Source organism: Mustelus asterias, chromosome 12 (assembly GCF_964213995.1).
Source record: "Mustelus asterias chromosome 12, sMusAst1.hap1.1, whole genome shotgun sequence".
In the NCBI taxonomy this organism is placed as follows: Eukaryota; Metazoa; Chordata; class Chondrichthyes; order Carcharhiniformes; family Triakidae; genus Mustelus; species Mustelus asterias.
In genome coordinates, this window is record NC_135812.1 from 85449287 (window position 1) to 85476574 (window position 27288).

Here is a 27288-nt window from a genome sequence, read left to right on the forward strand (position 1 = left end):
CAAGGGCAGAAGAGCAGTCAGCCAGCTGAACTACTCCCAGTGTTATTTCCAGCTTGCAGGAGCATGCAGAATCGTGAAGCTGGTTGACTCACCCTTCTCTGTTGCTAAGTGACTTCCCCTCATTGTGAACCGCCCGCCGGCCAGAGACCAGGATCCAGCACAGGTGGGCAGTACCCAGCAAGGAGTGCCTAAAATGTGCTGGGCGGGTTGACATTGTTTCAGCTACCCTAAGCAGTTCTCAACACAGCTCAATGTATCTGGACCCAGATCACAGGCATGCATCTCACAAGCCCAATACCCCTCATTAAAAATTGTCTGGAAGTCATTTATTTTTTGAGAACGAGTGGAGGACAGGTTGTTTCAGTTTAGAATGAATCATCCTTTGGAGAAGGGTACCTTTGCTTCCTGAGCCAGGGGATTTTCACAGTAACTTAATGGCAGTGTTAATGTAAACCTACTTGTGACGTTAATAAATACTTTTGGGGACGAGAGAGAGCCTGGTGTGTTTGAAGTTGCAGAGAGTGTGAACAACTGTCTGCGGGCACAGAGATGTTAGTGCATATGAACTGCAGTAACCTTTCAGGGAGAGAGACTAGTTTTTCTCAGGCGCTGGAAGGGAAGGGGAGGGGAGGTGGATCATCTCATGAGCCCGTGGTCCAGCCCTGCCTCTCCTCTCATTGGACTGGGCTGAAAACCCAATCTGTCAGACCATGTGGCGTGTCGAGCCGGCGAATCAGCCATTTAAATAATGTAAAGCAGCACTGGGAGAGGCTCAGCGCAGCTTCTGAAAGGCGGCAGTCCCAGGCAGCACTGGAGGGGGAATAAAATATAATTTATATTAAAGAGGAACATTTCATGTTCTAGTTGCATTGATTACACCTCCAGACAAAAGGAAAAGCGAGACAAAGAAATCCACTGGATTTGAAAGACAGGTATGACTTTTTATATATGTATAGATAAGATGTATTGAATGAGCAAGATCCTAGTCATTCTTTCAACAAATGAAAAGGAAACTTAATGAAATAAAAGATCTGGAGGGGAGTGAGCCGCTTCTTTCAAAGGGTTGGGTTGGTTAGAGTCAACCTTGATGAGAGTGTAGCTCTCCCAGATCTGTACAGAAGATTTGCTGTTCTATTTATTTATCGACTGGTGATGTTAGTGGGGCCGAGCTGCTGTCTTATCTGATTACTCTGAACCGCTGTTGCAGTGGAGATGAGATTATAAACGCTGCTGCTGCCATTTTACAGGCACCCATCCTTACGCTTGCATTGCCACCCATGTTTATACCAAAAATACAAGATGCATTCGCCTTTGATTCTGAATTTTTTTTTTGGGGGGGGGGGAAGTGGATTTATAATGCAGGATTTAGCTTTGCCGGGGGGTGGGCTGGGTTAGGGGGTGAGATTTGTTGTGGTGGGGGTTTTATTTGCAATAGCAGAGTGGAGGAGGAGGGAGGGTGGATCTGTCCCCACGTTGCGGATGTTGCGCTGGTCTGGTGGACATGTTGTAATTTCTCCGGGAGGCGGTGGCGATCTCGCTGCGCTGTGTGTCTGCGGACCCCCCCCCCCCCATGTCCCAGCAAAGAGAGGAGGAGGGGATGTGAATCCATTGTGTGTGTGTGAGAGCTCCCGGCCTGGCCAGGGATACATTTTTCACCGCAAATAGGAGGGGTGCTTACAATTACAAAGTGAATTTCCATTGAAAATTGCCAGGCAGGCTGCGTGGGAAGCGCAGGAAATACGCAGCAATGCAAGCCCGGGGGTTGTGGGGCTACATGACACCTGCACAAAGAATGCAGCAGAGCCAATTTGTTTTTAAAAATATCTCATCCACGTATTTCTCAATTCGCCCTCGGATGCACACACACTTGCCCAAGACTGCAGCCTGGCGGAATTCCAGCTTTCACAGTAATCTCAGCACGCATTTTGGCTGCTCTTTCATCGTGTTTTCCACCCCCCGGTGCCAGGTTTTAACCCGGCTCTAAATCCCGCTCTAGGATACTGCTCACCCTTTGAGCAGATGGCCCATAATTGGTTTAAAAATGGAAGTTGTTGCTTCCCATCCAATAGATCCACATAGGGCCAAGTTCCACTCGACTCATTCATTTCATTCCTGATGTTACACGCTGATCTGCAGTGTACATTTTTTACTTCATATTGCGTGTGTTGTACACAAATACTTCATTGCACCAGATGTAATCCTGATTACCAAACCCCAGTACCATTTAATGTGCAGAGCATTCCTTAATGTATGTCTGGGATAAAAGTTGTAGTAATTGACTTATATTTTTATTTAACTATGAAAATCTTGATTTTTTTTTGTTGTAGTAATTGTAATCTACTTTTATGAAAATACTGTTTTTTTTTTCTCTAAAACATTGGAAACTATCGTTCACACATGTAAAAGTCAAAGAAGCTGGCTTGTTTAAGTGTATGTTTTCTTGTTAAGTTTTTCTCAGCAAATGTTAATTTCAGGAATGTTCATCTTCTGTATTTGTAAATATTGGTAACACACACAACCCAGTTTGCATAGACATAGTGCATTCAATATAAATACATTTTCAAGGCCTCTCATGGTTGGTGGTGGAACGAAAGATAGAGACCAAGGCAAAGGATGTTGGGGGTCACTAAACAATGGTTAGCACTGTTGCCTCACAGCTCCAGGGACCCCCAGTTCATTTCCAGCCTCGGATATCTGTCTGTGTGGAGTTTGCAGGTTATCCCTGTGTCGGTATGGATTTCCTCCTGGTGCTCCAGTTTCCTCCCGCAGTCTGGACTTGCACAGGTTAAGTGGATTGGCTATGATAAATTGTCCCTTTTTAATGTCCCAAGATGTGTAGGTTAGATGCATTAGACATAGTTAATGTGAGGGGTTACAGGGAGAGGTTGGGGGAGAAGACCCGAGGTAAGATCCTCTATCAGAGAGTCGGTGCAGACTCAATGGGTCAAATGGCCTCTTCTGCACTGTAAAGATTCTGTGAATACTTGGGGAACCTCTGAGATGATGGTGCTGGGATGGAATGGAATTGCTGCAGGTGCTTTGACTGGGTTTGCAGAGGTAAGATTCTAACCTTAGCTATAGCAGTATAGTGGAGCAGCGTGATAGATGTTGGGAGAGGCTGGTTTGGTTTATCCATGCACACAGGTCGAGGAGGATGATCCAGGGATGAGAGGGGATGATGGACTAGGGTCTGTGTGACAATCAGGGCTGTTTCAATGCTGTGGAAGGGAAGGAAACTGGACTGTGAAAGGAAATTCAGCAGAGAAAGGCACGACAAGAGCAATGTGTTCAAGACTTTGGAAAAGAAAGAGGTTCAAGATGGGACAGTAATTCATGAGGACAGAGAATCAAGGATAGCATTATTATTAGTTGACAGGGCAGCAGTTGTAAAGATGGCAAATGAACCATTCATTAAGTCAGTTGGAGGCCTGCAATTGAAGTTGGGTGGACTTGGAGTTGAGGGAAGCAGTGTGCATCTTTTGTGGATTAGTTCAGCTTCGCGAGGGACAGTGGAAGAGATGAGGTTTGGAAAGCTCGAGAGAAGAGGGTTTAAAGCTGGGGTAGGGTGAGAATGGGAGAAGGTAGTTTGGCTTAAAAAGGGGAAAGCAACAAGAGACGCCTGAATTGATGGAACTTTGTCTTGGTGATAATCTGTAAGCTCTCTACTTAATGTGAGGATGGTGTGGTCAGGGAGAGAGAGGTTTAAGGATGTTGGTTGGGAATACAGAAAAGGAGTCAGGATTATCTTTTCCCTCCTAGGATGGTCATAAAATATCGAACTATTTTGGTAGAGGATAGCAAGGCCTAGTAGTCTTGGTGTGGCCAAGTCAGACTTGATGAGTAGCTAAGCCAGGTGTGACAGGCCCATTGAAGTTTATAATGCTTGAGGGAGTAAAGGTGGTGGTCACACCTTGGTGAACAGTTGGGATGGTCGCGAGTAAAGGTTTTGTCGAGGACAAGGGTGTTGGAGGATGAAGTGAAGGTGTCTGAGCAAATCAGCAGCTGCAGAACAGAGGCTGAAAGGTGGCATGGTGCATTTGAAAGTGTAGTTGACTCTTTCCAGAAATGTATACAGGGATTGAAGGAGCCTCTGGAGCTGTACGCGGTCAAAACCAAGATGTCAATGTGACCCGTACAGCGAGGTTGCAGTTGGAATATCGGCCTTGTTGAAAGATTAACAGACACTTCTGGAGAGAAACGAGGAGAGGACCCTTGGTGATTTCCGACCGTCTGGCAGAGTTCAGGAGGGCTGCAGTTGGTGTGGAGTGAAATGGGTAGAAGGGTGATAAGTTGGACCCCAACAGCTGTATTCAGATAGACATCTTTGGAAGAGAAGGCAGGGCAATTGGGGTTATTGTACTTGAGGAGGCAACATGTGCTACGGTTAGCCTGATGGAGAACAGAAGGAATTCATCCAGAACTAGAACCTAAGAATAAACGGATGTAGCCAAGGCTTATATGCATGTACTACTTGGTAATAGAATTGACTTCCAGTGGAATTGAGAATTGTTTAATGCACTGACTTTATCAGCACGCACATAAAGGTTGGAAGTAATTTAATGGCATATATGAGACACCGTAGGAACAAAAATAAATTCAATATTGGTGCAGCAACAGAGAAGATAAGACTTTTTTTTTTCAGGTACTGAGTCACTCTTTTCCATTAACTTCCAGACTGTAAATAGGAATTAATAGGTACCCTAAGCAAACTTCTGATAACACTTCCTTCAGTTTACCTTCAGAATATTCGCAGTCTTTCACAGCGAAAGAATGTGGATTAACTTTATAAGCAGTGCCCTTGTACTCATATCGCTAAACTTGAGTTTCTCCCAGAATGGTAATTTTTGAAATCAAGTATGTTTTTTCCTGCAAAGGAGCCAGTATAAATTGTAAATAAATAACATTTTCAGCAAGGATCTGGAGCTGCGTTTTGGCAGCTCGTGGAAATGTGAGGCTGAATGTTCATTGTGTTGCATCCACAGTGAAATAGCTGTGAGCTCCTAAAAGCCCAGGAGGGTTGAGGCTTGCTGTTACTGTACAATGGAGAGGCTCAGCCAGCTAAGATAGAGTTTGTGAGAACATTGGCGATCTCTCTCTCTACACAGACAACAGACCGTTACTAGGAGCCGGGAAAATTTTACTGAATGGTTTCAGTTAGTCTCGAATCAAAGCACAATTCAGATCAATTCTGTACAATGCTGTGACTTTAGAACACAGCAGGGTGGCTCAGCTTTTGGCTAGGAACATTGAACAATTTGTTGATGATGCAGTTAGCACTAGTAAGCACTGTCTACATGAAAGTGTTTGAAAACAAGAGGCCAGGCTTCAAATTATTTTCTTTATCAAGCATTGTTTCTTTTTTTATGGTTTCTGATTATTTAGCCACACGCTATTGGTTAAGGATAGTGAGGTTTTCTGAATATCAAAAGGGAGCTGTACAAATACTTGGAAAGAGAATGATTTGCAAGTCAGTCGCTTTCAAAGAATTGACATAGACATCATAGCCCAACTGGTCTCCTTCTGCGCGACCTCATATTAAATCATAGAATCCTCACATTGCAGAAGGAGGCCATTCGGTCCATCAAGGTTGCACCAAACACAATCCCACCCGGGCCCTATTCCCTTAACCCCATGTATTTACCCTGTTATTCCCCCTGACAGCTATGGGGCAATTTACCGTGGCCAATCAACCTAACCCGCACATCTTTGGGACTGTGGGAGGAAACCGGAGGAAACCCAGACACGGGGAGAACTCTGCACAGACAGTGGCTTGAGGCCGGGAATTGAACCCGGGTCCCTGGCGTTGTGAGGTAGCAGTGCTTGCCACTATGCCACCCCATTTTACTATTCTGTTTTTATATATAATTTTAAATGTAGGGAAACATCCTGTTAACATTATTATGGAGTTTAAAGTTGAAGAATTCCTACAAAAGATGATTAGCTGATAAGCAATAACAATGCAGTAAGCCTCCAATTGAGCATATCTGTAGGTTAGTTATACCAGTTACTGGCACACAATCCTTGCCAATATTTAGCTTTGAATTTATCTGATGAGTGTTAACTTGGGGCTTTGTTAAACTGAGCAGACTTGGCAGGAGGGCACATCCTAGGCCTGGTCCTCACAGCATGGCTTGCACCAGCAAAGAAGGTCGATGTAGGCCTGAGTTGGAATTATTGGGAATGCTCCATATGGCTGCTGCTCTGGAATGCTTTTTGCATTCAAGCACCAGGGTGAAAGATTAAATTAGGCTAATTTTCTCAGCAGTAAGAAATGATCAAGAATAGTTAATCTATTTGGAAAAAAAAGCCATCTGCCAAAACTGATTAAAAAAAGAAATGGAACAGTTATAGGTGATGTTTGAGTTCATCTTTCTTTTAAAATCTTGTTTTCTGTTCTTTATTGGTGTCTCTGAATTATCTTCCTAAACCGAGTAAGCAAACAGTTTACCTCCCAGACACGTCTTGTATGTTCTGGAGAACAGAATTGCCTTTAATAAATAGTTTTCAAGAAGAAAATGAAAAAGTGGATTTTTAAAAAAAAGTGAGATAATGGTGGGGGAGACGCAAATTAAAAGGAGAATTTCCTTTTTAAATGTTATTTTTAAGGAACATAATTTTCCCAGCAGGGCTGTGCCGACACACTAATACTGAATTAGGAGGAAATACACCATGTAGAATCATAGAATCCCTACAGTGCAGAAGGAGGCCATTCGGCCCATCAAGCCTGTACCGACAATAATCCCACCCAGTTCCTATTCTCGCAACCCCACATGTTTACCCTGGTAGTTCCCCTACACTAAGGGGCAATTTAGCATGGCCAGTCAACCTAACCTGCACACCTTTGGACTGTGGGAGGAAACCGGAGCACCCAGAGGAAACCCAAGCAGACACAGCGAGAATGTGCAAACTCCACACAGACAGTAACCCAAGCCAGGAATTGAACCCGGGTCCCTGGCACTGTGAAGCAGCAGTGCTGACCTCTGTGGCAATGTGCCGTGGTGGGTGGTGACTGTTTGAGGTGTAAGATGATGATGTAAGTGTAAGAAATACCAAAATGTTCTCTACTAAGCTTGATGCAGTGCTGTGTTGCCTAGTGCCTCAGTTATAGGACTATAGTAAGGGAGTCAGAGTTCCCACAGAGAGACTGGCACTACAATGTAAAGCAAGTGATTACAGGTTACTTAGTACAAGACAGAAGTACAGACCACTCACCATTGGCAACACGCCATTGCCATTGGGGAATTGGTGCTAACTGATCAAATTTACAAGCTCTTAACACTTTGGGGAAACTGGTCTAAATGTTTAAAATAAAGGAATTGGGTCATGTTTAGATCTTCATTGTACTGAACCAAGAGAAATCTAGAAATGTCTTCAAATGTTGATCTCAACAGAACTGAAAGAAAAGTGACTTCATCATTCAGAAGGTTAAAGAGTAGCTGCCCTGAATAAATTCACTGAGCCATATCGATTAAGAAGGTTCTAGGCCCAATCTGCAATGAGTTAGCTGGCCTCCGCCACACCGCCAATTTTAACCTCAGAAAAAGTGGGCAACAAAAGGGGAAAAGGACCCTGCCTCCTGAGGGGAGCGGGGGCAAGTGAGTTTCTGTAGGTAGGTGAGGACATTATCTGGCTCTGTTCCGATAATCTCCATGGTAATAGGCCTGCTGGCACTCGGTGTCTAGGGTCACGCATGAAGAACAGTACGGCACTAATGGGAGATTGAAGTACTTTGTGTGTATTTGGAGAGTAGCTGTTACCTGTGGAGCAAGAACGCAGCACATTTCGGAGAGAGAGGGGAGAAAAAAGGTTGTTAGCTTAAGGAACAATTGTTGCTGAGGTATCATTTGAGAGAAATAAAAGGGAGCTGGAGGAGCAGAAGCAAGGAGAGGGATCAGTGAATGCAGCTTTCTAAACTCAAGGGCATTAGGGATTGTGGTTTCTTTGTGCCTGCTTGCTCCAGCACACAGTTGAGAGGGGGAGGGAACGAATAATCCAAATTAGCTCTTTAATACTTTTGATGACCTTGTAGTTGATTTGATTTTGATTTATTATTATCACATGTATTAGTGTGTTCAGTTGAATGGGATAAAATGGAATTTCAACATTTGCAAAAATATTAGTTTCTGCAAAGCATACACCGCGATGTTACGTCAGTGTGTGAAGTTTAAATTCATTTAGCTAAATTGCAAAAAATGAAAGACTTGATCTTTGTGTTGACATTTTTCATGGATAAATTCTACAACTGGTAAATAGTTTACCCACACACTGTGAAATCTCTTGGAGCCCTGTTCAGGCATGTGTTCAAAACCATCACTTAGAAATCTCTTAAATCCTGAAAAAAATAATTCAATTCTGCTGCAAACCTTCAGCAGTTTAAATATATCCGTGTTCTATTCATAAGAATAGTGTGCAAGAGTGTTTTTTTTTAAAAAAAACTCAAACTGCAGCGGATGCTGGAAAGCTGAAATAAAAACAGAAAATGCTGGAAATTCTCAGGTCAGGTAACATCTATGGAGAGAGAAAAATATTTTGTGTTGAACATGGCTGTTCTGGTGAATATTGGGCTTGAAACATTGACCACAATTCTCTGTTCACACTGGCGGGATCTTCTGGTCCCACCGATGGCGCATCCCACTGTGTGTTCCCCTGTGGCGTGGGATGCAGTCAATGGAAAATCCCATTGACCACAGCGGGACCAGAAGGTCCCGGCTAATGACGCACTGCCTCCTGCCGTGAACACCCGCTGTGGGGAGAGCTGACTATAAGGGTCATCTAGACTCAATGTTGGCTCTATTCTCTCTCCACCGATGCTGTCAGACCTGCTGAGATTTTCCAGCATTTTCTGTTTTTTGTTTAATGTTATACGTTTGGGTCATAATGGGAAAAATATCCTCGATCAGTGGTTCCCAACCTTTGATGTGTCATGCCACAGTTCTGTACTATAAAAAAGCTTTTGAAGCACGTTTCCTATTTCCTCTGCACTGCCCTCAAGCAAAAGTCTTTATTTGGGGTGATTTTTCACCCCGCATTCTCCTGAACCCACTTTTCAGTGCAGCACATTCTCTAATTGGTGGCTGCCTCTTAATTTGGTTCCTGTTTCACACCTGTCTTTTTCCTTTCCTGGGAACTTTGTTTTTAACTTCCCACTTGTCCTTTCCTGGGTTTTTTTTTACCCCTCTCTGTCTCTCTCACTTCTCCCAGGGTTTTTGCCCCCTTTTTTTGAGCTTTTGTTTTTGGTGTGGGAATGTGGGACTTTGTCTTCAGTTCCAAGTCCTGTTGGTCAGTGCATGGGCCTGACCAACATAAAAAATCTAAACCACACGTGTGACTATTTCCCAGCCGATGTGTGCGCGGGAGGTCTGGCGTTCGTTGGGTCTTGGAGATGACGACCTCAGAGCTGAAGACGAAGATTAGTTTTGTTTAATTACTTGAATCTATAATTTTTGTGGCACACTGGGTGGGTGTATGCACAGCCCACCAGCCACAGCACACCGGTTGGCAACCACTGTCCTAGATAACATTTGCACTTCCAGAAATAACCATAGACATTTGACCTGAATGTCTTTATTTCAGAAGGTGTATCATTCAGAAGCAGTTGGACATGAGTGTGCTATCAAAGATGCAGCAATGATAAATTATTAAGTTGTTTATGTTGTGGTTTCAGTGCCTCTGTCCCATTGACACAGGATTCTGTAACTGATCAGGTTTGGGTCATCAAATACTGGATATAAGAAAGAAAATAGAATCCACAAGATTGACACCGCAATGTGCTTCTGTGTTTCTTTTCCAACTAATCTATTAGTCTATTGGGCGGCACGATAGCGCAGTGGTTAGCACTGCTGCTTCACAGCTCCAGGGTCCCGGCTTCGATTCCCGGCTCGGGTCACTGTCTGTGTCGAGTTTGCACATTCTCCTCATGTCTGCGTGGGTTTCCTCCGGGTGATCCGGTTTCCTCCCACAGTCCAAAGATGTGCGGGTTAGGTTGATTGGCCAGGTTAAAAATTGCCCCTTAGAATCCTAAGATGCGTAGGTTAGAGGGATTAGTGGCTAAATATATGGGGGTAGGGCCTGGGTGGGATTGTGGTCGGTGCAGACTCGATGGGCCGAATGGCCTCCTTCTGCACTGTAGGGTTTCTATGATCTATGATCTATTCACTTATTCAATGAACTTATTCACTAACCTATCCACAGATGTGCCGTTAGATGGTTTGGCCATGCTAAATTGTCTCTTGGTGTCCCAAGGTGTGTAGCTTGGATGTTAGCTGGATTGGCCATGGGAAATGTGTGGGGTTATGGGGATGGGGAGAGGACGTGGGTCAGATGTTCTTGCCGGAGAGTTGATACAGATTGGATGGGCCGAATGGCCTCTTCTGGACTGTAGGGATTCTTTGACTTGCTCCCCCCTGCAATAGTTTGTATTTATATATTAATGTCATGAAATGTCTAAAGGGGAATTATGAAGAAGTATGACACTGAGTCACAGAAGGAGGTGTTGGATCAAATGTGTGTAGGTTTTAAGAAATGTCGTAAAGAAGGAAAGTGAGGCAGAGAGGTGGAAGAAAACAATTGCAAAGCTTGAGCCTACACGACTGAAGACCTGATCATCAATGGTGGAGCAATTATAATTGGGAGTGTGCAAGAGGCCAGAATTAGTAGAGTGCCGATACCTCAAAGAGTTGTGGGATTGGAGCGGATACAGAGATAGGAAGGGGCTGGGCCACGGAGAGATTTGAAATCAAGGATGAGAATCCTATTCCATTAGCCTTCCCCGTTCCCATCCAACCTGCCTCCTCCCTCTGTGCCATTCCTGCTCTTCTAGTTGACCAGCCTACGGAAAGTCCCACTGACTTCTGAATCGATCTCAAAAGTGGGAGATTTCAATCTTTCCTACCGTGTGAGTTCGGTCTTATTTTCTGTAGAGACTTTACTAGTTTTGTATCAATCTTTGCCTCATAGTAACATTTCCTGGTTCCCACTGTGAGAGCAGGACATAGTAGAATTAGACACATGGGAGGAGGCACAACATGATTAGACAGAAATACAGATGAAGTAAGAAGTTTTTTATTATATATGAATTAGGCGCAGGAGTAGGCCACTCGGCTCCTCAAGCCTGCCTGCCATTAAATAAGATCATGGCTGATTTAATTGTAACCTCAATTCACATTCCCGCCTACCCCGATAACCTATCGCCACCTCGCTTATCAAGAATCTATCTACCTCTGCCTCAAAAATATTCAAAGACTCTGCTTCCCTCGCCTTTTGAAGAAGACACACCACTCAGATTTTTTTTTAAAAACCCCTAATCTCTGTCCCAAATGGGCAACCCCTTTATTTTTAAATAGTGGCCACTAGTACTAGATTCTCCCATAGGAGGAAACGTCCTCTCTACACCCACCCCTCAGAATCTTTCAAGCAGCCTCTTAATCTTCTAAACTCCAGCATATACAAGCCTGGCCTGTCCAACCTTTCCTCATAAGACCTGTCTAATCAAGGTATTAGCCTAGTAAACCTTCCCTGTACTGCTTCCAACACATTTACATCCTTTTCTTAAGATTATTACTATACACAGTACTCCAGATGTGGCCTCACCAATGCCCTGTATAACTGAAGCATAACCTCCTTACATTTAGTCCCCTTGCAATATATCGAAGCATTCTGTTAGCTTTACCAATTATATACTGTATCTGCATATTAGCCTTTCGCGATTCATGCACTAGGACACTCGGATCGCTCTGCAATCTCTCTCCATTTAGATAATATGCTTTTTTATTTTGCCTGCCAAAATAGACAATTTCCCATTTTCTCGCATTATACTCCATTTACTAGTTTTTTTTTGCCCACTCGCTTAACCTATCTATGACCCTTTGTAGCCTCATTATGTCCTCTGCACATCTTACTGTCTTACCTATCCTTGTGCCATCAGCGACCATGCCTTCGGTCCCTTCATCCAAGCCATTTATATAAATTGTAAAAGGTTGAGGCCCCAGCAATGATCCCTGTGGCACACCACCCATTTATGCCTATCCTCTGTTAGCTAAACAATCATCGATCCATGTTACCCGAAACACCAAGAGCTTTTATTTTTTTTGAAATAACCTTTAATGTGGCACCTTATCTGCTTCCTGAAAATCTAAATACAGTAGGGTGGCACAGTGATTAGCGCTGCTGTCTCACGGAGACCCGGGTACAATTCTGACCTTGGGTGATTCTTTGTGTGGGTTTCCTCCTACAGCCCAAAGGATGTGGGTTAGGTTGATTGGCCATGCTAAATTGCGCCGTAGTGTCACGGGGATTACCAGTGTAAATACTTGGGGTTACAGGGATAGGGTCGGGGTGGAATTGTTGTCAGTGCTGGCTCGATGGACCGAATGGCCCCCCTTTGCACTGTTCTCCATCCATCACTTCCCCTTTTATCCATAGCATATGTTATTTCTTCAAAGAGGTCCAATAATTTTGTTAAACATGATTTCCCTTTCACAATTCTGTCTGATTGCTTTGCTTTGAATTTAAAAGTGCCGTGCTTAACATCTTTAATAATGGCTTCTAGCACTTTCCCTATGACAGATGTTAAGCTAATTGGCCTATTGTTTCCTCCTTTCGGTCTCTCTCCTACTTTGAATAAAGGAGTTACATTTGCTATTTTCCAATTGAATGGAACCTTCCCTGGATCTAAAGACCGTTTGGGGTGTGAGAGGAAACCGGAGGAAACCCACACAGACACACGGAGAACATGCAAACTCCACACAGACCATCACCCAAGCCGGGAATTGGACCCAGGTCCCTGGCGCTGTGAGGCAGCAGGCGGCACGGTAGCACAGCGGTTAGCACTGCTGCTTCATAGTGCCAGAGACCTGGGTTCGATTCCCGGCTTGGGTGACTGTCTGTGCGGAGTCTGCACGTTCTCCCCGTGTCTGCGTGGGTTTCCTCCGGGTGCTCCAGTTTCCTCCCACATTCTGAAAGACATGCTGGTTAGGTGCAATGACCCGAACAGGTGGCGGAGTGTGGTGACTAGGGGAATTTCGCAGTAACTTCATTGCAGTGTTAATGTAAGCCTTACTTGTGACTAATAAATATACTTGTATTGGAAAATTAAAACCAATGCATCAACTATCTTATTAGCTACTTCTTTCAAGAGCTTACGATGAAGTCTATCAGGATCTGAAGATTTGGCAGCCTGCAGCTCCAACAATTTACTTGGTACAGCCTCTCCGGCGATTGTAATTTTCCCAAGTTTCTCCCTCCCTTCCATTACCTGATTTACAGCTAATGTGTCTATTTATCTGTATAAAGCACACATACATACCACGCACTTGTATACATATATATCTAAAAAGTATATAATTCAAAAACTAAGATGAAAACATTTTTGTTTGTTCTACCATGTGCCTGACGCATGAAAACCCATGGTCATGTTTTAAGTGCCCATTTGAAAATAATGAGAATTTGAGGTTCTGTGTAGTTTCCTCCACCTGCAATAAATTACTTGAAGTGAAGTCTGTTTATCATGTCAACAGATGTGGCAGTTAAATTGTGCTCGGCAAGGGCTCCACAACCAGCAAAGGGGACGAGGGGTGTGGGGGGTGGTTTCAGTGAGAGATGCTGAGGCAGCTGTTGTCCCTGGTGCCTATGGTGGGGTGAAGGAAAGAGGAATGTACGTAAGGAAGAGTCAAGGAGCTGAAAGATGCAGGAGGAAATGATATAAATCTCTCCGACAGTGCTGCAATTTTCCTGTTGTGAAATGGTATAAACCAGCAAAGTTTGTAGTGCAGTGCCTCAATGGCCTGGCTACAATTTAACTCTTCCTTTTGAGGACATTGTTAACGTCTAATTTAGTCTTGGGAGTGGAGGCAGACATTATTGCAGATAAATTAAATGATTGGATTTTGTCAGTTTAAGGTTCAACAGGATCATAGAATCCCTACAGTGCAGAAGGAGGCTATTTGGCCCATCGAGTCTGCACCGACCACAATCCCACCCAGGCCCTAGACCCATAACCCCATGCATTTACCCAGCTAGTCCCCCTAAAACTAAGGGGCAATTTAACATGGCCAATCCACCTAACTTGCACATCTTTAGGGTGTGGGAGGAAACTGGAGCACCTGGAAGAAACCCACTCAGACACAGGGAGAATGTGCAAGCTCCACACAGACTGTCACCCAAGCCGGGAATTGGATCCGGGTCCCTGGTGCTGAGAGGCAGCAGTGCTAACCACTGTGCTGCCCTAAGGATACCAGTGAGTAAACAGAAATTCAACGGGTATATCAGCTTTCGGTTTGAGCACGTCAATGCAAGAAGCCTTTGGCACTGTTTTTAAGAACAGGAGGTTTACCCTTGCAGCCCTTCCTGTGCCTTTCAGTCCTGACATTGGCATCTTATCTCTGGTGTTGGCATCTGTGCACAGACAGACAAAAGAGCCAAGTGGAGATGTACGTAGAATTTTCCCAAAAAATGGCAAAAGTGTCAGGTTCTGTCTGAAAACCGGCAGAGAAACGGGCAGGTTTCTTCTCCAGATCTTGTGGCACTTTGTCAGAAAAAAAACATTTTTGCTCCTTCATCCCTGAGGGATGGGGCCTAAATACGCCAGCAGGCCTGTCTCCACAGTGATCTTTTTTTAAAGGGTGCCCCGATCTCGAATTGAAGCTAAAGACCTCCCTTTCCTATCATCGCTGGCATCAGTCTCCCTCCCCCCCCCCCCCCCCCCCCCCCCATATAATGGGAGGTCCCAATGGGGTTCCCTAGAGGGACCGCTGGCGCCACTATGTTGGCACTTTCAGGTGGCAGTTCCAGGATACTGCCCATCTGTTTCACCACCCAGGGGCTATACTCGCCTCCGAGCCCCTAGTGTGGTTCACTCAAGTGTCATGGTGACAGAGGAGGGATCATATAGAGTCATACAATTTACAGCATGGAAACAAGCCCTTTGGCCCAACTTGTCCATGATGCCCAGTTTTTAATCATTAAGCAAGTCCCAATTGCCAAATTGTACCCGCCTCTACTACTACCTCTGGAAGCTTGTTCCAGACACTCACCACCCTCTTGTGAAAAAATTGCCCCTCTGGACACTTTTGTATCTCTCCCCTCTCATCTTAAACCTATGCCCTCTAGGTTTAGACTCCCCTACCTTTGGGAAAAGATGTTGACTACCTACCTTATCTGTGCCCCTCATTATTTTATAGACCTCTATATAAGATCACCCCTCAGCCTTCTACGCTCCAGGGAAAAAAGTCCCAGTCTATCCAGCCTCTCCTTATAGCTCAATCCATCAAGTCCTGGTAGCATCCTAGTAAATCTTTGATGCACTCTTTCCGGTTTAAAAATATCCTTTCTATAATAGAGTGAGCAGAAAGGATATTATATAGGGAACCCAGAAGTTACAGTATAAAGCTGTTTCTGCACTTTTAAATCTATTTCAATTTATGGAAATCGGGTTCGCACCATTACATTGCTGGCGGGTTGATCTCATTCTGAGAATCTGGTTGTGGCCCACTTGCGAGAGTTAGCGGCCACGGAATTTGCATCCGCGGCATACGGGTCGGAAAATTGTCCCCGTAGATAGAATATGAGATCCATTAGAAGAATCTTACTAGGATGTGAGAAGTAGTGTAAATCAGAAACCTCCTGTTACCCTTGACTTTTTTTTCTGCAAAAATGTGCTTTATTTGTAAAAATATCTGAAAGAACATTTCAAAATGGCTGTCATGCGCACTGAGAGAATAATCGGGGGTTTCGGTATAGATCATGTCACATTCTTAGTGCTTCAGTACGGCCAAAGAAACATTTCAGACATTTTGAGGAGAGACCTCCCATTGCCCTTGGTAACTTTCTGGTTGAGTTGAAGATCCTGATATAACTCACACCAATGGTATTCAGTGTTGAAGGTACATCAGCTGCGTGTGTATTTACGAAGAGCTGACTGTGGGGTTTTTCTGCGCGATGGCATAAGGCAATCCTGTTAGAGTATTTCCTGTATTAGATGAAGGAATTATAACCTGATAGCACCCTGAGAGATGGGACAGTGACGATACAAATGGAGTTGCTCCACGTGTGCCTGCTGCATCTATCCAATTGTGTAATGGCGTAAACCAGCAGTGTTTGTAATGTGGTTCCTCAATGGCCCGTCTTCAATTTTACCCTTAAACAGCTCTGCGATTAAACTATTTCCTTTCGAGGTCTTTATTGATGCCTAACTGATATCATGGTTTTCAGCGACATCTATAACTGCATTAAGCGCTTGCCTTTAATGAGAACAATGCATTGAAGCGATAATCCAACAGATGGTGTGTCTACTAACTGTTTGAAATACCTCCTAAATTGGGTTGCAAGTGATTTATTTGTGATATTAGAGATGAAAGCTTTGATTTCTTTTTGAAGTGCTTGTCCTTTTATCTGATGGCCGTAGCTGGCTGTTGCAGGCCATCCTGTGGATTTCCAAATGCTCAATGTACTGTTTTCCTCTGTCGAAAGTTGGTCAGCCATTGGAATTGATTTCCCCTTGGCTGGTCTCTGCCCTGGTGTAATGCTCATACCATGATTTTAACACGGGAGCGGCAGCAACCCGCAAAGCTCGAGTGCCCGCCCACCAAGGTGCTCTATCTCCAAGTTGGGCTTTCCCAATTGGGGGTGATGGGCAACAATGGCTGGCCTTGCCAGTGACAGTCACATCCCATCAAAGGATACATTTTTAAAATCTTGCATCATTTGGTCATTGGCTTGAATATGGTTTTTAGGACCTTGCGGTGTGCTGATTGGCTGACCCGTTTCCAATGTTAGCGGAGTAACTACTCTTCAGATGTATTTCATTAGCTGTAAAGTGCTTTGAAACATCTTGAGGCCAATACAGCACTATTGAAATGCAAGTTCTATCTGTTGCTTTGTGTTATAGCCTCTGGGAAGAACCAAAATGGAGGATATTGTGATAGCAGGAATTGCAGGAAGACTTCCAGAGTCGGACAACCTGCAGGAATTTTGGGATAATCTCGTCAACGGCGTTGACATGGTAACAGATGATGATAGACGATGGAAGCCAGGTGGGTATTGAGAACGTCAAAATTGTTCAGTCTTAATTTCTGTCACTAATGGACTATCGGGGAAAGGTCCATTAAAGAAACCTCTTGTGTTGCTCAGCATTTTCTGGTGTTAAACCCTTTTATGCAGTTCCCTTGTTAAACCAAAACTACTAAAAGCGTTAACTGTTTGTTACTATTTACAGATACAATATTATGGCTTATATTAAACGCAAACATTAGTGGAAGCAGAGCTATAAGTCGGAGACTCTGGAGGAATGTATAAAATGATGTTGAGATTTAGCCGAGAGAGATGTTGTTCATCCATTTTGCCACAATGTATTTGCTTTTTAAGTAAAAATAACAATTGCTCATTCCAGGGGACCACAGTAATTTGTTCTATTATATTGAGATGAGAAAACCTTCTCCAGCTAATTATAAAATGGTTTAGCTCCTCACCGACTCTATGTTGTAGTGTAAATCCAGAGTCAGGGCTGTGTCTGAAATGATATTTTGAGAAGGAGTTTCCCTCTGCTTCCTTTTTTAAGCAATAATTCAGATCCTTAATTTTGGATTTCTTCCACAACTGCTTCCAACAATTCTACGGTCATTGTATAAACACAGCATAAAACACCTTGAATACAGATCTGGTAGTATTTCTCAGTTTTGAAGATATCGGTGTGTTTTTAATGTCTGTCTGCCTGTGTTGGTGTTGGTAATGGAAGGTGTGGATTGGAGGTTAAGAGTGCTTTGTTGAAGATGCTGCTTTTTTGAATGAGATTTTGATTTGATTTATTATCGCCACGTGTATTGGGATATAGTGAAAAGTATTGTTTCTTGCTTGCTATACAGAACAAGGCATACTGTTCGTAGAGTACCTAGGGGAGAAGGAAAGGAGAGGGTGCAGAATATAGTGTTACAGACATAGCTAGGGTGTAGAGAAAGATCAAGTTAATATAGAGACTGAAATAGAACAGAATTAGAAAGTTTTTAAGAGAGTTAGAGTTAAGTTTTAAGAGCATAGAATGAGAGAAAAAGATAGAGGGTATGCAGGGGACAGCTCGCAAGAAGTTGCCTCGCTTTGGCGCCAACTTGAATCTAACCTCTTAAACCAAATGAGCAAATTGATGGTTCTGGTAGGCAGTGAAGATTGCATGCTGCAAAAGGAAAGTAGTGTCGAGAGTTCTACAAGTGTCCTTCCTGTTCACTGCAGCTCCTTCACTCACTAGCACCTTTAAAAAAAAAACACAATTCCTTTCAGAGAATCATGCAGTGCAGGAGAGGCCTTTGGGCCCATTGAGTCCGCAACAGCACATTAGGAACACCTGAACTCCCAGCTAACCCCATCTGCCAGCTCTTGGCTCATAGCCCTGAATGTTATCACGGAGCTGTTTGTGTAATATTGCTGAAGCAGAATGGGTATCACTTTTGTCTACGTAAAGGCAGATGGCCCTTGAAAAATAATTCATTGTGTTGAATGTCGTGAAGTGTTCAGGCGGAATGTAAATGCAAATATCAATAAAATATAAATTCTCACCTTTTTAATTCTTCCCCTTTCTACAATCTCCCCATGCACAACTTTTCAGCTGAGGCTGGGAAGGCAATCTGTTCCTGATTCTCTCTCTGCTGCAGTTATAACTCCGTATAAAGATGACCTGGTTTCACCTCCCTTCTCCAGGTGCCGAGCCTTCTCTCGGTACCTTTGTCCCATCCCACCCACTCATTCCTTCCCCACAACAGAATAAAGATCCGATGGCAAGTGAACGTTTCTCTCTGTTGTTTAATCTAAATGAGTTAAGGAATTAACACTTGCCTTGATTTTTTTTTTGTTCCTCCCCAGGATTATATGGGCTTCCTCACAGAAATGGGAAACTGAAAGATATCAGCAAGTTCGATGCCTCTTTCTTCGGTGTCCACCCCAAGCAAGCACACACGATGGACCCACAGCTCCGGATCATATTGGAGGTTGCATACGAAGCTATTGTGGATGGAGGTGTGCACAAAGTGGAAAGTATTTTCTGGGGTTGTGGAAGAACTGCATTTTATATAGTCAGTTTTTGTTTTCGGTGAACAGTAATTTAGCATTGATTAAAATAGATCCTGCTCCAATACAGAATAAAACTTTGAGCTCTGAATATTCACCTGGGGTCTATCTGCTGGTAATACAAAGCTGAATTCAAAGATTAATGGCTGACTGCATATAACATCATAGAATAGTCCCAGCATCGAAGGAGGCCTTTTGGCTCATCTTGTCAGTAAAGCTCTGTAAGAACTCTCCCGGTCTTTCCTCGAATATCCCTTTTTCAGTTACTTGTCCAATTTCCTTTTGAAAGCCGCAATAGAATCTGCCTTCACTGCACTTTCAAGCAGCACATTCTTGACCCTCAACCCTCGCTGCGGGTAAAAAGCTTTTCTTCATGTTGCAGTTGCTTCTTTTGCGATTTACCTTCACTCTGTGTTCTCTGATTTCTGAAACCCTTCCGCTATTGGAACAGTTCCTCTCTTATCTCTTGTGTCTGGATCCCATGTAATTTTGGACACCTCTGTCAAATCTCCTTTCAACCTTCTGATCTCCAAGGTGAACAGCCTCAGCTAGCTAGACAGATACCCTACAGTGCAGAAAGAGGCCCTTCGGCCCATCGAGTTTGCACCAACCACAACCCCACCCAGGCCCTATCCCCATATCCCTACATATTTTACCCACTAATCCCTCTAACCTACACATCTCAGGACACTAATGGGCAATTTTAGCATGGCCAATCAACCTAACCTGCACATCTTTGGACTGTGGGAGGAAACCGGAGGAAACCCACGCAGACACGAGGAGAATGTGCAAACTCCACACAGACAGTGACCCAAGCCAGGAATCGAACCCAGGTCCCTGGAGCTGTGAAGCAGCAGCACTAACCACTGTGCTACCATGCCGCCCAAGCTGCTCCGATCCATTCTCGTTATTAGTTTCACTCACTCTTATAGATCTCTTCTGTCCACTCCCTGATGTCAACAAGTCTTTCCTAAAGTGTGTTGCCCAGAATTGAACACACTCCTCCAATTGAGGCAGAACCAGTGTTTTATAAAGGTTCATTAGCATTTGCTTGCTTTTATATTTGGTGCCTCTATTTACAAAGCATAGGATCATGTATGCCTTTTTTTAACCACTTTCTCAACCTAGCCTGCCACCTTCAATGATTTGGGCACATTAACCCCCAGGGGTCCCTGCTCCTATATCCCCTTTAAAATTGTACAATTGTACAAACGTCTCCTCCTCCTCTCCACCAAAATGTATCATTTCACACTTCTCTGCATTAAATTTTATCTATCATTTGTTCACACATCCCACCATCACCTTGAGGTCTATTACTGTCCTCACAGTAAATGCTTCAGAGTTTTGTGTCATTGGCAGCCTCCTGTAGATTGTTTTAAATGGTCTAATAGACCAGAAATTAATGTGTTTGTTTCTTTGATTCTTGAGTTCCCTTGACTGGAGCTGGCATGTGCAAATGAACATTCTTTGTTCATTTTGAGAAGAATGTGGTGATCTGGTTAATCGTACCACACCCTGATTTCTAGCTAGCGAAGCAGAATGTCAACAATGGAATATGAGAAAAATAGCAAAACTCGGACTAGACGACCCTTCGGCTAAAGAGTGAAAATGTCACATGAAGATGCCTCTGATTTCAACTTTGAACTCGCTCTTGGACAATAATATTATTTGAGGCCGTGTCTGCTGTTTGTAGAGACCACTAATATCGAGTTAACAGACAGCTGCTGAAGTACTGATATGGGTTCCTTTTATTAACCGTGACATTCCAGGCAATGGCTGGAATTTTCCGGCTGTTTTTTGCTGGTGGAAACTTTCAGCTCTGCTGACGGCAAGCACCCACCACCGGTTTCTGGGATGGTGGGGGTGCAGTAAAAATCCTGCCCAGTGTTTCCATGTTCTCCTCGTGCCCACAGGGTTTAAATCCCTGTGAAATCCAACTGTGTTCTCAATGCCCATGCAAAGAAAAGCATCAGGAAATGATGAGGTGTTTTGCTTTAACGATTCCTTCCTTCAGACATGTGAGCTGGAATTTTCCAACTGTTCACGCCGGCGGGATTTTCCCATCCCGCTGCAGTGAACGGAGATTTGGCTTGTTGCCAAATTCTCTGATTTCGCTGCAGTGGGAGCGTGGCGTGAATGGGCAGTAGGATCACGCTCATGTTCTGTGGTCAGGTAATTAACACATTTTGCACACCACCTGCATTCTTCTCTCTAGTTTCAGAGATTGAGAGAAGGTATATCGAGGGAGAGAGAGAGAGTGGGACAATTATGTTCGCTGTGTTTGATGTCTTTATCGCATTGTAAAAACAGGATGCAACTGTTTTATATAACTGCTACACTTTTGACAGCTATTGGGGGAATCTAAATTTGGCTGCCTATCCACCCTGTCCATGCCCCTCACAATCTTGAACACCTCAATCAGGTCGCCCCCTCAGTCTTCTCTGCTCCAATGAAAACAACCCAAGCCCATCCAATCTCTCTTCATAACTTAAATGTTCCATCCCAAGCAGCATCCTGGTGAATCTCCTCTACATTATATTGTCTATTCTTTAGGAATAAACCCTACAGCCCTGCGAGGTACCAACACTGGAGTTTGGATTGGTGTGAGTGGCTCTGAGGCAGCCGAAGCTTTCAGCAGAGACCCAGAAGAGTTGCTAGGATACAGCATGACTGGCTGTCAACACGCCATGTTTGCAAACCGGCTATCATACTTTTTTGACTTGAAAGGTGAGAGCGCTTCAATGAACATTTACTATGAGTCATTTTTATTTGGTGTGAATTATTTTATCATTATTTCACTCCCACTCGTGCAGCATCTCAGATGTTTATGCAAATGAACAGGTTTTATTAGAGGTTTGGTTCTTTTCATTGGAAATGCGGTACCTTGCATTCAGTGATTGCGTTGGGCCACATTTTTGCTGACCTGACTCTCGAGGAGCTTTAGTGCCAAGCGTGTTACTGCCAGCACTGTTTGGTTCCCTGCCTTGACAGACTGGGCCTCCAGTCGGGTGGGAGCCAGTCAGTGAAAGCCACCGGGATGGTTGGGGTGGCCACCCATCCCAAGGGATAGATCGGAGGCCTTGTGTTGGATGGTAATTCGGATCTTGGAGTTGGATAGTTTGGGGTATCAGAGGCCTGATTTAAGGGTGGGTGCAGGTTGGAGGGGTTGTTGTGGGAGGAGTTGAAGGGCCCATCACGGGGGCTTCTTAGTCAGGAACCTAGATGTCCCCCTAAATCCACCGAACCCTTGACTCCGTGAAGCTGCCCAGTACTCTGCGGAAACCCGACTGGCAGCAGTTAAAGTTGAAAAGCTGAACGACAAAGCGGCTCAAATTCCCACTATCATATTTTAAAGTTTCCCCCCACCTCCTCGGATCAGGTCAGTCACCCGGCTACCTTCCAATCTGAGTTAAAAGTTGAAATGGACGGGTTTGGGTCAGGAAAGAGATTTTCCAGGCTGCAACTTTCCGCCAGACCCAAGCCCCTCCCTTTATCTTTCCGGTTAAAAATTCAACCCACGGGGTGGCATTTTCCAGCCGCGCTCGCCCCAAGACCGGAAAATCCCGCCCGAGATCGAAGGACCTTGACGTGGTCCTGCCCCGCTTGCTACGATCCCCGTGGCGGGTGGGACAGGAAAATCATGCCCATAATCTTTCACGGTACTAGATACATTTGTAATAGGTCACACCAGAGAGAAGGGAGGTGAAAACAAAGGCATATATGAACATACACAAAGTTAACTACCAGGAAACAACTGGCCGATCTATCAAGCTTGCCCCTATACCATGATTGTGGCAGTGTTGTTGTGAGATGTCTCGCAGATATGACCGCTGCAAGTAATGTGCTTTTTCATCCAAATTTTAGGTCCCAGTAGTTCCATCGATACTGCCTGCTCTTCCAGCTTGCTGGCACTGGAAAATGCCTTCCAGGCAATTCGGCACGGCCAGTGTGATTCTGCCCTTGTAGGAGGAGTCAACCTCCTGCTGAAACCCAATACATCGGTACAATTTATGAAACTGGGTATGCTCAGTCCAGATGGATCATGCAAATCCTTCGACGCTTCAGGTAGGAGAGTTAAAACGTTGGAATGTTTCAGTGAGTTTATTTTCATTGAAGAATACTTTATAAGCTGTTAATGTTAAAATATATTTTTGTTTTCTGCATAGAATAAGTATTCATTGATTTTCGCTAGAATATTTAGCGAGGTGTTTTCTGCACATTGTGGGTAGTTGAAATGGGGCAGTTGTAGACACCTAACAATTTAAGAAGGTTGCGGTTGAATCATGTGTCGTTACCTTCCTCCAGTTTTTAATGATCCTTCCCAGTAGCCATTTTCAGTTTCTCTTTAAGCCACCCGAATTGTATTGCATTTTTAAAATTGATTTGTGGGACATGGGTGTTGCTGGCTGGCCAGCATTTATTGCCTGTCCTTAATTGCCCGAGGGCAGTTGAGAGTCAACCACATTGCAGTGGCTCTGGAGTCACATGTAGGCCAGACCAGGTCAGGATGGCAGATTTCCATCCCTGAAGGACATTAGTGAACCAGATGGGTTTTTCCGACAATCGACAATGGTTTCATGGTCATCAGGTTAGATTCTTAATTCCAGATTTTAAAAAAAATTGAATTCTAATTCCACAATCTGCCGTGGTGGGATTTGAACTTGGGTCCCCAGAACATTAGCTGGAATGATAGTCTAGCGATAATACCACTAGGCCGTTGCCTCCCTTTATTCTGCATTTGCAGAATCCTTTAACGTTCTATTGTATTGCTTGTGGTTTTCATTTATTATTTGCAAACCGTTGACCATAAAGAATCATTTTTCTACCCCCCCTGAAAAGAGCTCCTTGCACAGCGTTATTTAGTTACACTTGTTTGTATTTTCAGGTAACGGATACTGTCGGTCTGAAGCAGCTGTGGTGGTTCTTTTGACCAAAAGATCAGCAGCCAAACGGGTTTATGCCACAGTAGTTAATGCAGGGAGCAACACTGATGGTTATAAAGAACAAGGTGTGATGGAGTTTGACATTTTATCATGCAATCAACTAGTTTGACCTAAAGTTTGAATAGTGCTCGGACCATTTTAGTTCTCTGAACTTTGCATTGAAATAAACTTCCTTTTAAATTTTAAAAGCTTAAAACTGCTTTTCGTAAGTATTCGGTGAAAAGAAAACCCTTTCTGAGGGTACATAATTGTCTCAAACGTTGCTTGATCTGTGCAGTAACATATGAGCTCTTGATAAAGCATGTTTGTAACAGCCGTGTGGGTGGTACGGCTGGAAGGAAGAGGGAGCTTACATGTATGACGCTAAAGGATTATAAAGCCCTTCCAACAACAATATTAAAAATAAATCTAATTAGTTGAGTGAGGATCATCTTCTGAAGGTGGTGACAAAGTAGATAATTACAAATGTTCCATATAGCTACGTAAACACATTTATGCAAACAGTGGCAGAAGTCCCTGTAGAATATCTTTTAATAGACGAGTACCTGCTTTCACTGAACAGATAATTTGTATATTTAACAGGTCATGTGCACCTTTCCTTTCCTTTGCCTGCTCCGGTTTCGTCCGACAGCCAATCCATCTAACCCACACATCTTTAGACTGTTAAATTGCCCCTTAGTGTCAGGGGGACTAGCTAGGGTAAATGCATAGGGTTATGGGGATAGGGCCTGGGTGGGATTGTGGTTGGTGCAGACATGATGGGCCAAATGGCCTCCTTCTGCACTGTATGATTCTATGCTTTTTCAATTGCTCTTGCATCGAGCTTTATTGAACGTAAGTCCAACATAGCTATCTATCGTAGTTGACATATTGTGCCCACAGTATCGAGCAACGGGATTCACCGGGTCCTTGACTTAAACTATTTCTGTGATGAAAAATGGGGAGAATGTAATTTGTTTTTCATGCTGAAAAATGCAGACCCAAAACTAAATTGTATGAGAGAAATTTGTGAATCGTGGGTCTCGATTCCCCTCGAAGTTTCTGATCGAGTCTAAACAAAATGGGCGTGAATTGCTATGTAACTGGTGATGTCTTTTATTGATGAATTACTGCGAAGTGAAAACTTTTCATCAAAGTGACTTCTTGAGAGGACTGAAATTTACTCAAATCTTTTCCCAAGGAGTTACAGTTTCCCCTGGGCTAACTTTCTTCCTGGAACAAATCTTTGACGCAGAATTCAGATTAGCAGCTGAAAATAATGGACGTGTCCTTGAGGATTATGTTGTCCCTCAAGTGTTGACTGCTTTATCTGCTTGTCGGTGGGAAATGCATTAGTTGTCAGGGTCAGCAGGAGAATGAAATGAACCGCGCGCGCGTGCTTCTGACCAGCTCCCTATGTGCTTTGCAAAAACAGGGACATAAACAACAGATTCTCATTCTGCACACCAAGTTGTTTTTCACTGCCCCAACAACTTGTTCTGAGAATTGGGGTCCTTTTGTCATCTCCCTTTCCTTTGCCAAAGCCAAGCTAGTATTGTAAGGTAGAAGCTGGCGTTTCAGAAAGGTTGGAAGAAGGGAAAAAAATGTTTTTGTTTTTTTTGCAAGCCCCAGTTTGCAGGTATGTATTCGATTTATTATCTAACAGGGTATCGTGTTGTTGAGGGTTTTATGGATGTGAAGTGGTGCAGATGGTTTTGTGTTTAACAACAATAACAATTGTTGAACGGTTTTACCCTGTTGTAATGAGGGTTTTGTTACTATGGTTTCCGCCTACAGGTGTAACGTACCCCTCTGGAGAAATGCAGCAGAGATTAATGAAAGCAGTGTATGAGGAAGCAGGTATCTCACCAGCTGACGTGGAATATGTTGAAGCACATGGTACAGGAACCAAGGTCGGTCTATTTAACTATCTTTGCAGACACAACACAATTGTCCAATTTTTCTGTAGTGCTCTGCTAATTTGCAGTCGGCAATCAGTCAGGGGCAGAAAATGATCCCCTCTCTTTAGTACGCATTTAATTTTCTAGTGTCTTTGCCGGATGGAGCACCCACTGGCGTATATAAATAAGACGCATGGACATACTCAATCATGGGTCCGTTTTTCAGCCACTTCCCTCTAAGAGCTGCCTGGATTGCAGATGTAACTTTCCCATTCTAACTGTGCTGGCATAATTATTCGGAACTCCTGGAGCAAACTCCACAGTGGGTTTAGGAACAATGGGTGGGATTTACCAGCCTAGCTCACCCTGAAACTGTAAAATCCTGCCAGAGATCATGGACCTTTCCATGTTCTGCCCCTCGCCCGCTCCGGTTCCCATGGCAGGCGGGACGGTACAATTCCAGCCAATATCACTATGGGGAATCTTGTGTGTGAGTCAAATTTTAATAGGCTATGGACAAGTAGAAGGGAGCAAAACTCTGGAGAGCATTCATTGTCACATGTATTGGCATACGGTGAAAAGTATTGTTTCTTGCGCTATACAGGCAAAGCAGACCATTCATAGAGAAGGCGAGTGCAGAATGTAGTGCTACAGTCATAGCTAGGGTGAAGTATATGATCAGTCCATTCAAAAGTCTGATGGCAGCAGGAAAGAAGCTGTTCTTGAGTCAGTTGGTCCGTGACTGTGGACTTTTGTATCTTTGCATCTTAACCCACCAGTGGCAAAGATAACCAGAGTGATCGAGAACTCGCCTCTCGGAATCTGGGTCAAAGAAGCAGGTGCTGAATTGTGTGATTTGTTTGTTTCTCTCTCTATAAGGACACCAGTAGCCAACATGTGTAGTCAACAATCAGTTGCAGCCTGAAACCTGGCTGTGTCTTCTTGCAGGCTTGCTGCAATGCTGATCTATGGGATGGTGGACTGGTGCAGAGGGCAACCCTTCTTACACTTATCTCATGCAGCACTCCTTCAACTTCAGCAGCCAGCATGAAGAAGGCCAGGTGCTGGGCTTGCCATCACTTGTCTGCAAGGTTCAAAGGGTAGGTGGGCTTAAGGAGTAGCAGGCTAAAATGGAAGGAGCCAGAGTGTAGGCGTCCGATTGTTAAATGTTCAATTTTGATTCTGCAGGTTGGCGACCCACAGGAATTGAATGGAATTGTGAACGTTTTCTGCCAATTTGATCGCCAGCCCTTACTGTTGGGATCGACAAAATCTAACATGGGCCACCCAGAACCTGCCTCCGGATTGGCCGCCTTAGCAAAGGCAAGTCATTTTATTCTGTTTCCATCCGCCTTAAGTGCACAACCCAGCAGAGCAACTGGAAAATAAGAGTTTTTCTTTTCCAATTTGAAATTGGA

At 44.0% G+C, this 27288-nt stretch overlaps 1 protein-coding gene across 1 annotated transcript in view; it reads left to right on the forward strand.

The window, feature by feature from the left end:
• The first annotated feature begins 739 nt into the window (after nucleotides 1-739).
• fasn (fatty acid synthase) overlaps nucleotides 740-27288 on the forward strand; it is a 100937-nt gene continuing 74388 nt past the window's right edge. Inside the window, exons 1-8 of the mRNA XM_078225528.1 lie at nucleotides 740-932; nucleotides 16883-17027; nucleotides 18844-18996; nucleotides 21601-21774; nucleotides 22912-23112; nucleotides 23933-24055; nucleotides 25767-25882; nucleotides 27059-27193. Coding sequence (XP_078081654.1) covers nucleotides 16901-17027; nucleotides 18844-18996; nucleotides 21601-21774; nucleotides 22912-23112; nucleotides 23933-24055; nucleotides 25767-25882; nucleotides 27059-27193 — 1029 coding nt within the window. The 5' untranslated portion in view covers nucleotides 740-932; nucleotides 16883-16900. The remainder of the gene's footprint in view (nucleotides 933-16882; nucleotides 17028-18843; nucleotides 18997-21600; nucleotides 21775-22911; nucleotides 23113-23932; nucleotides 24056-25766; nucleotides 25883-27058; nucleotides 27194-27288) is intronic.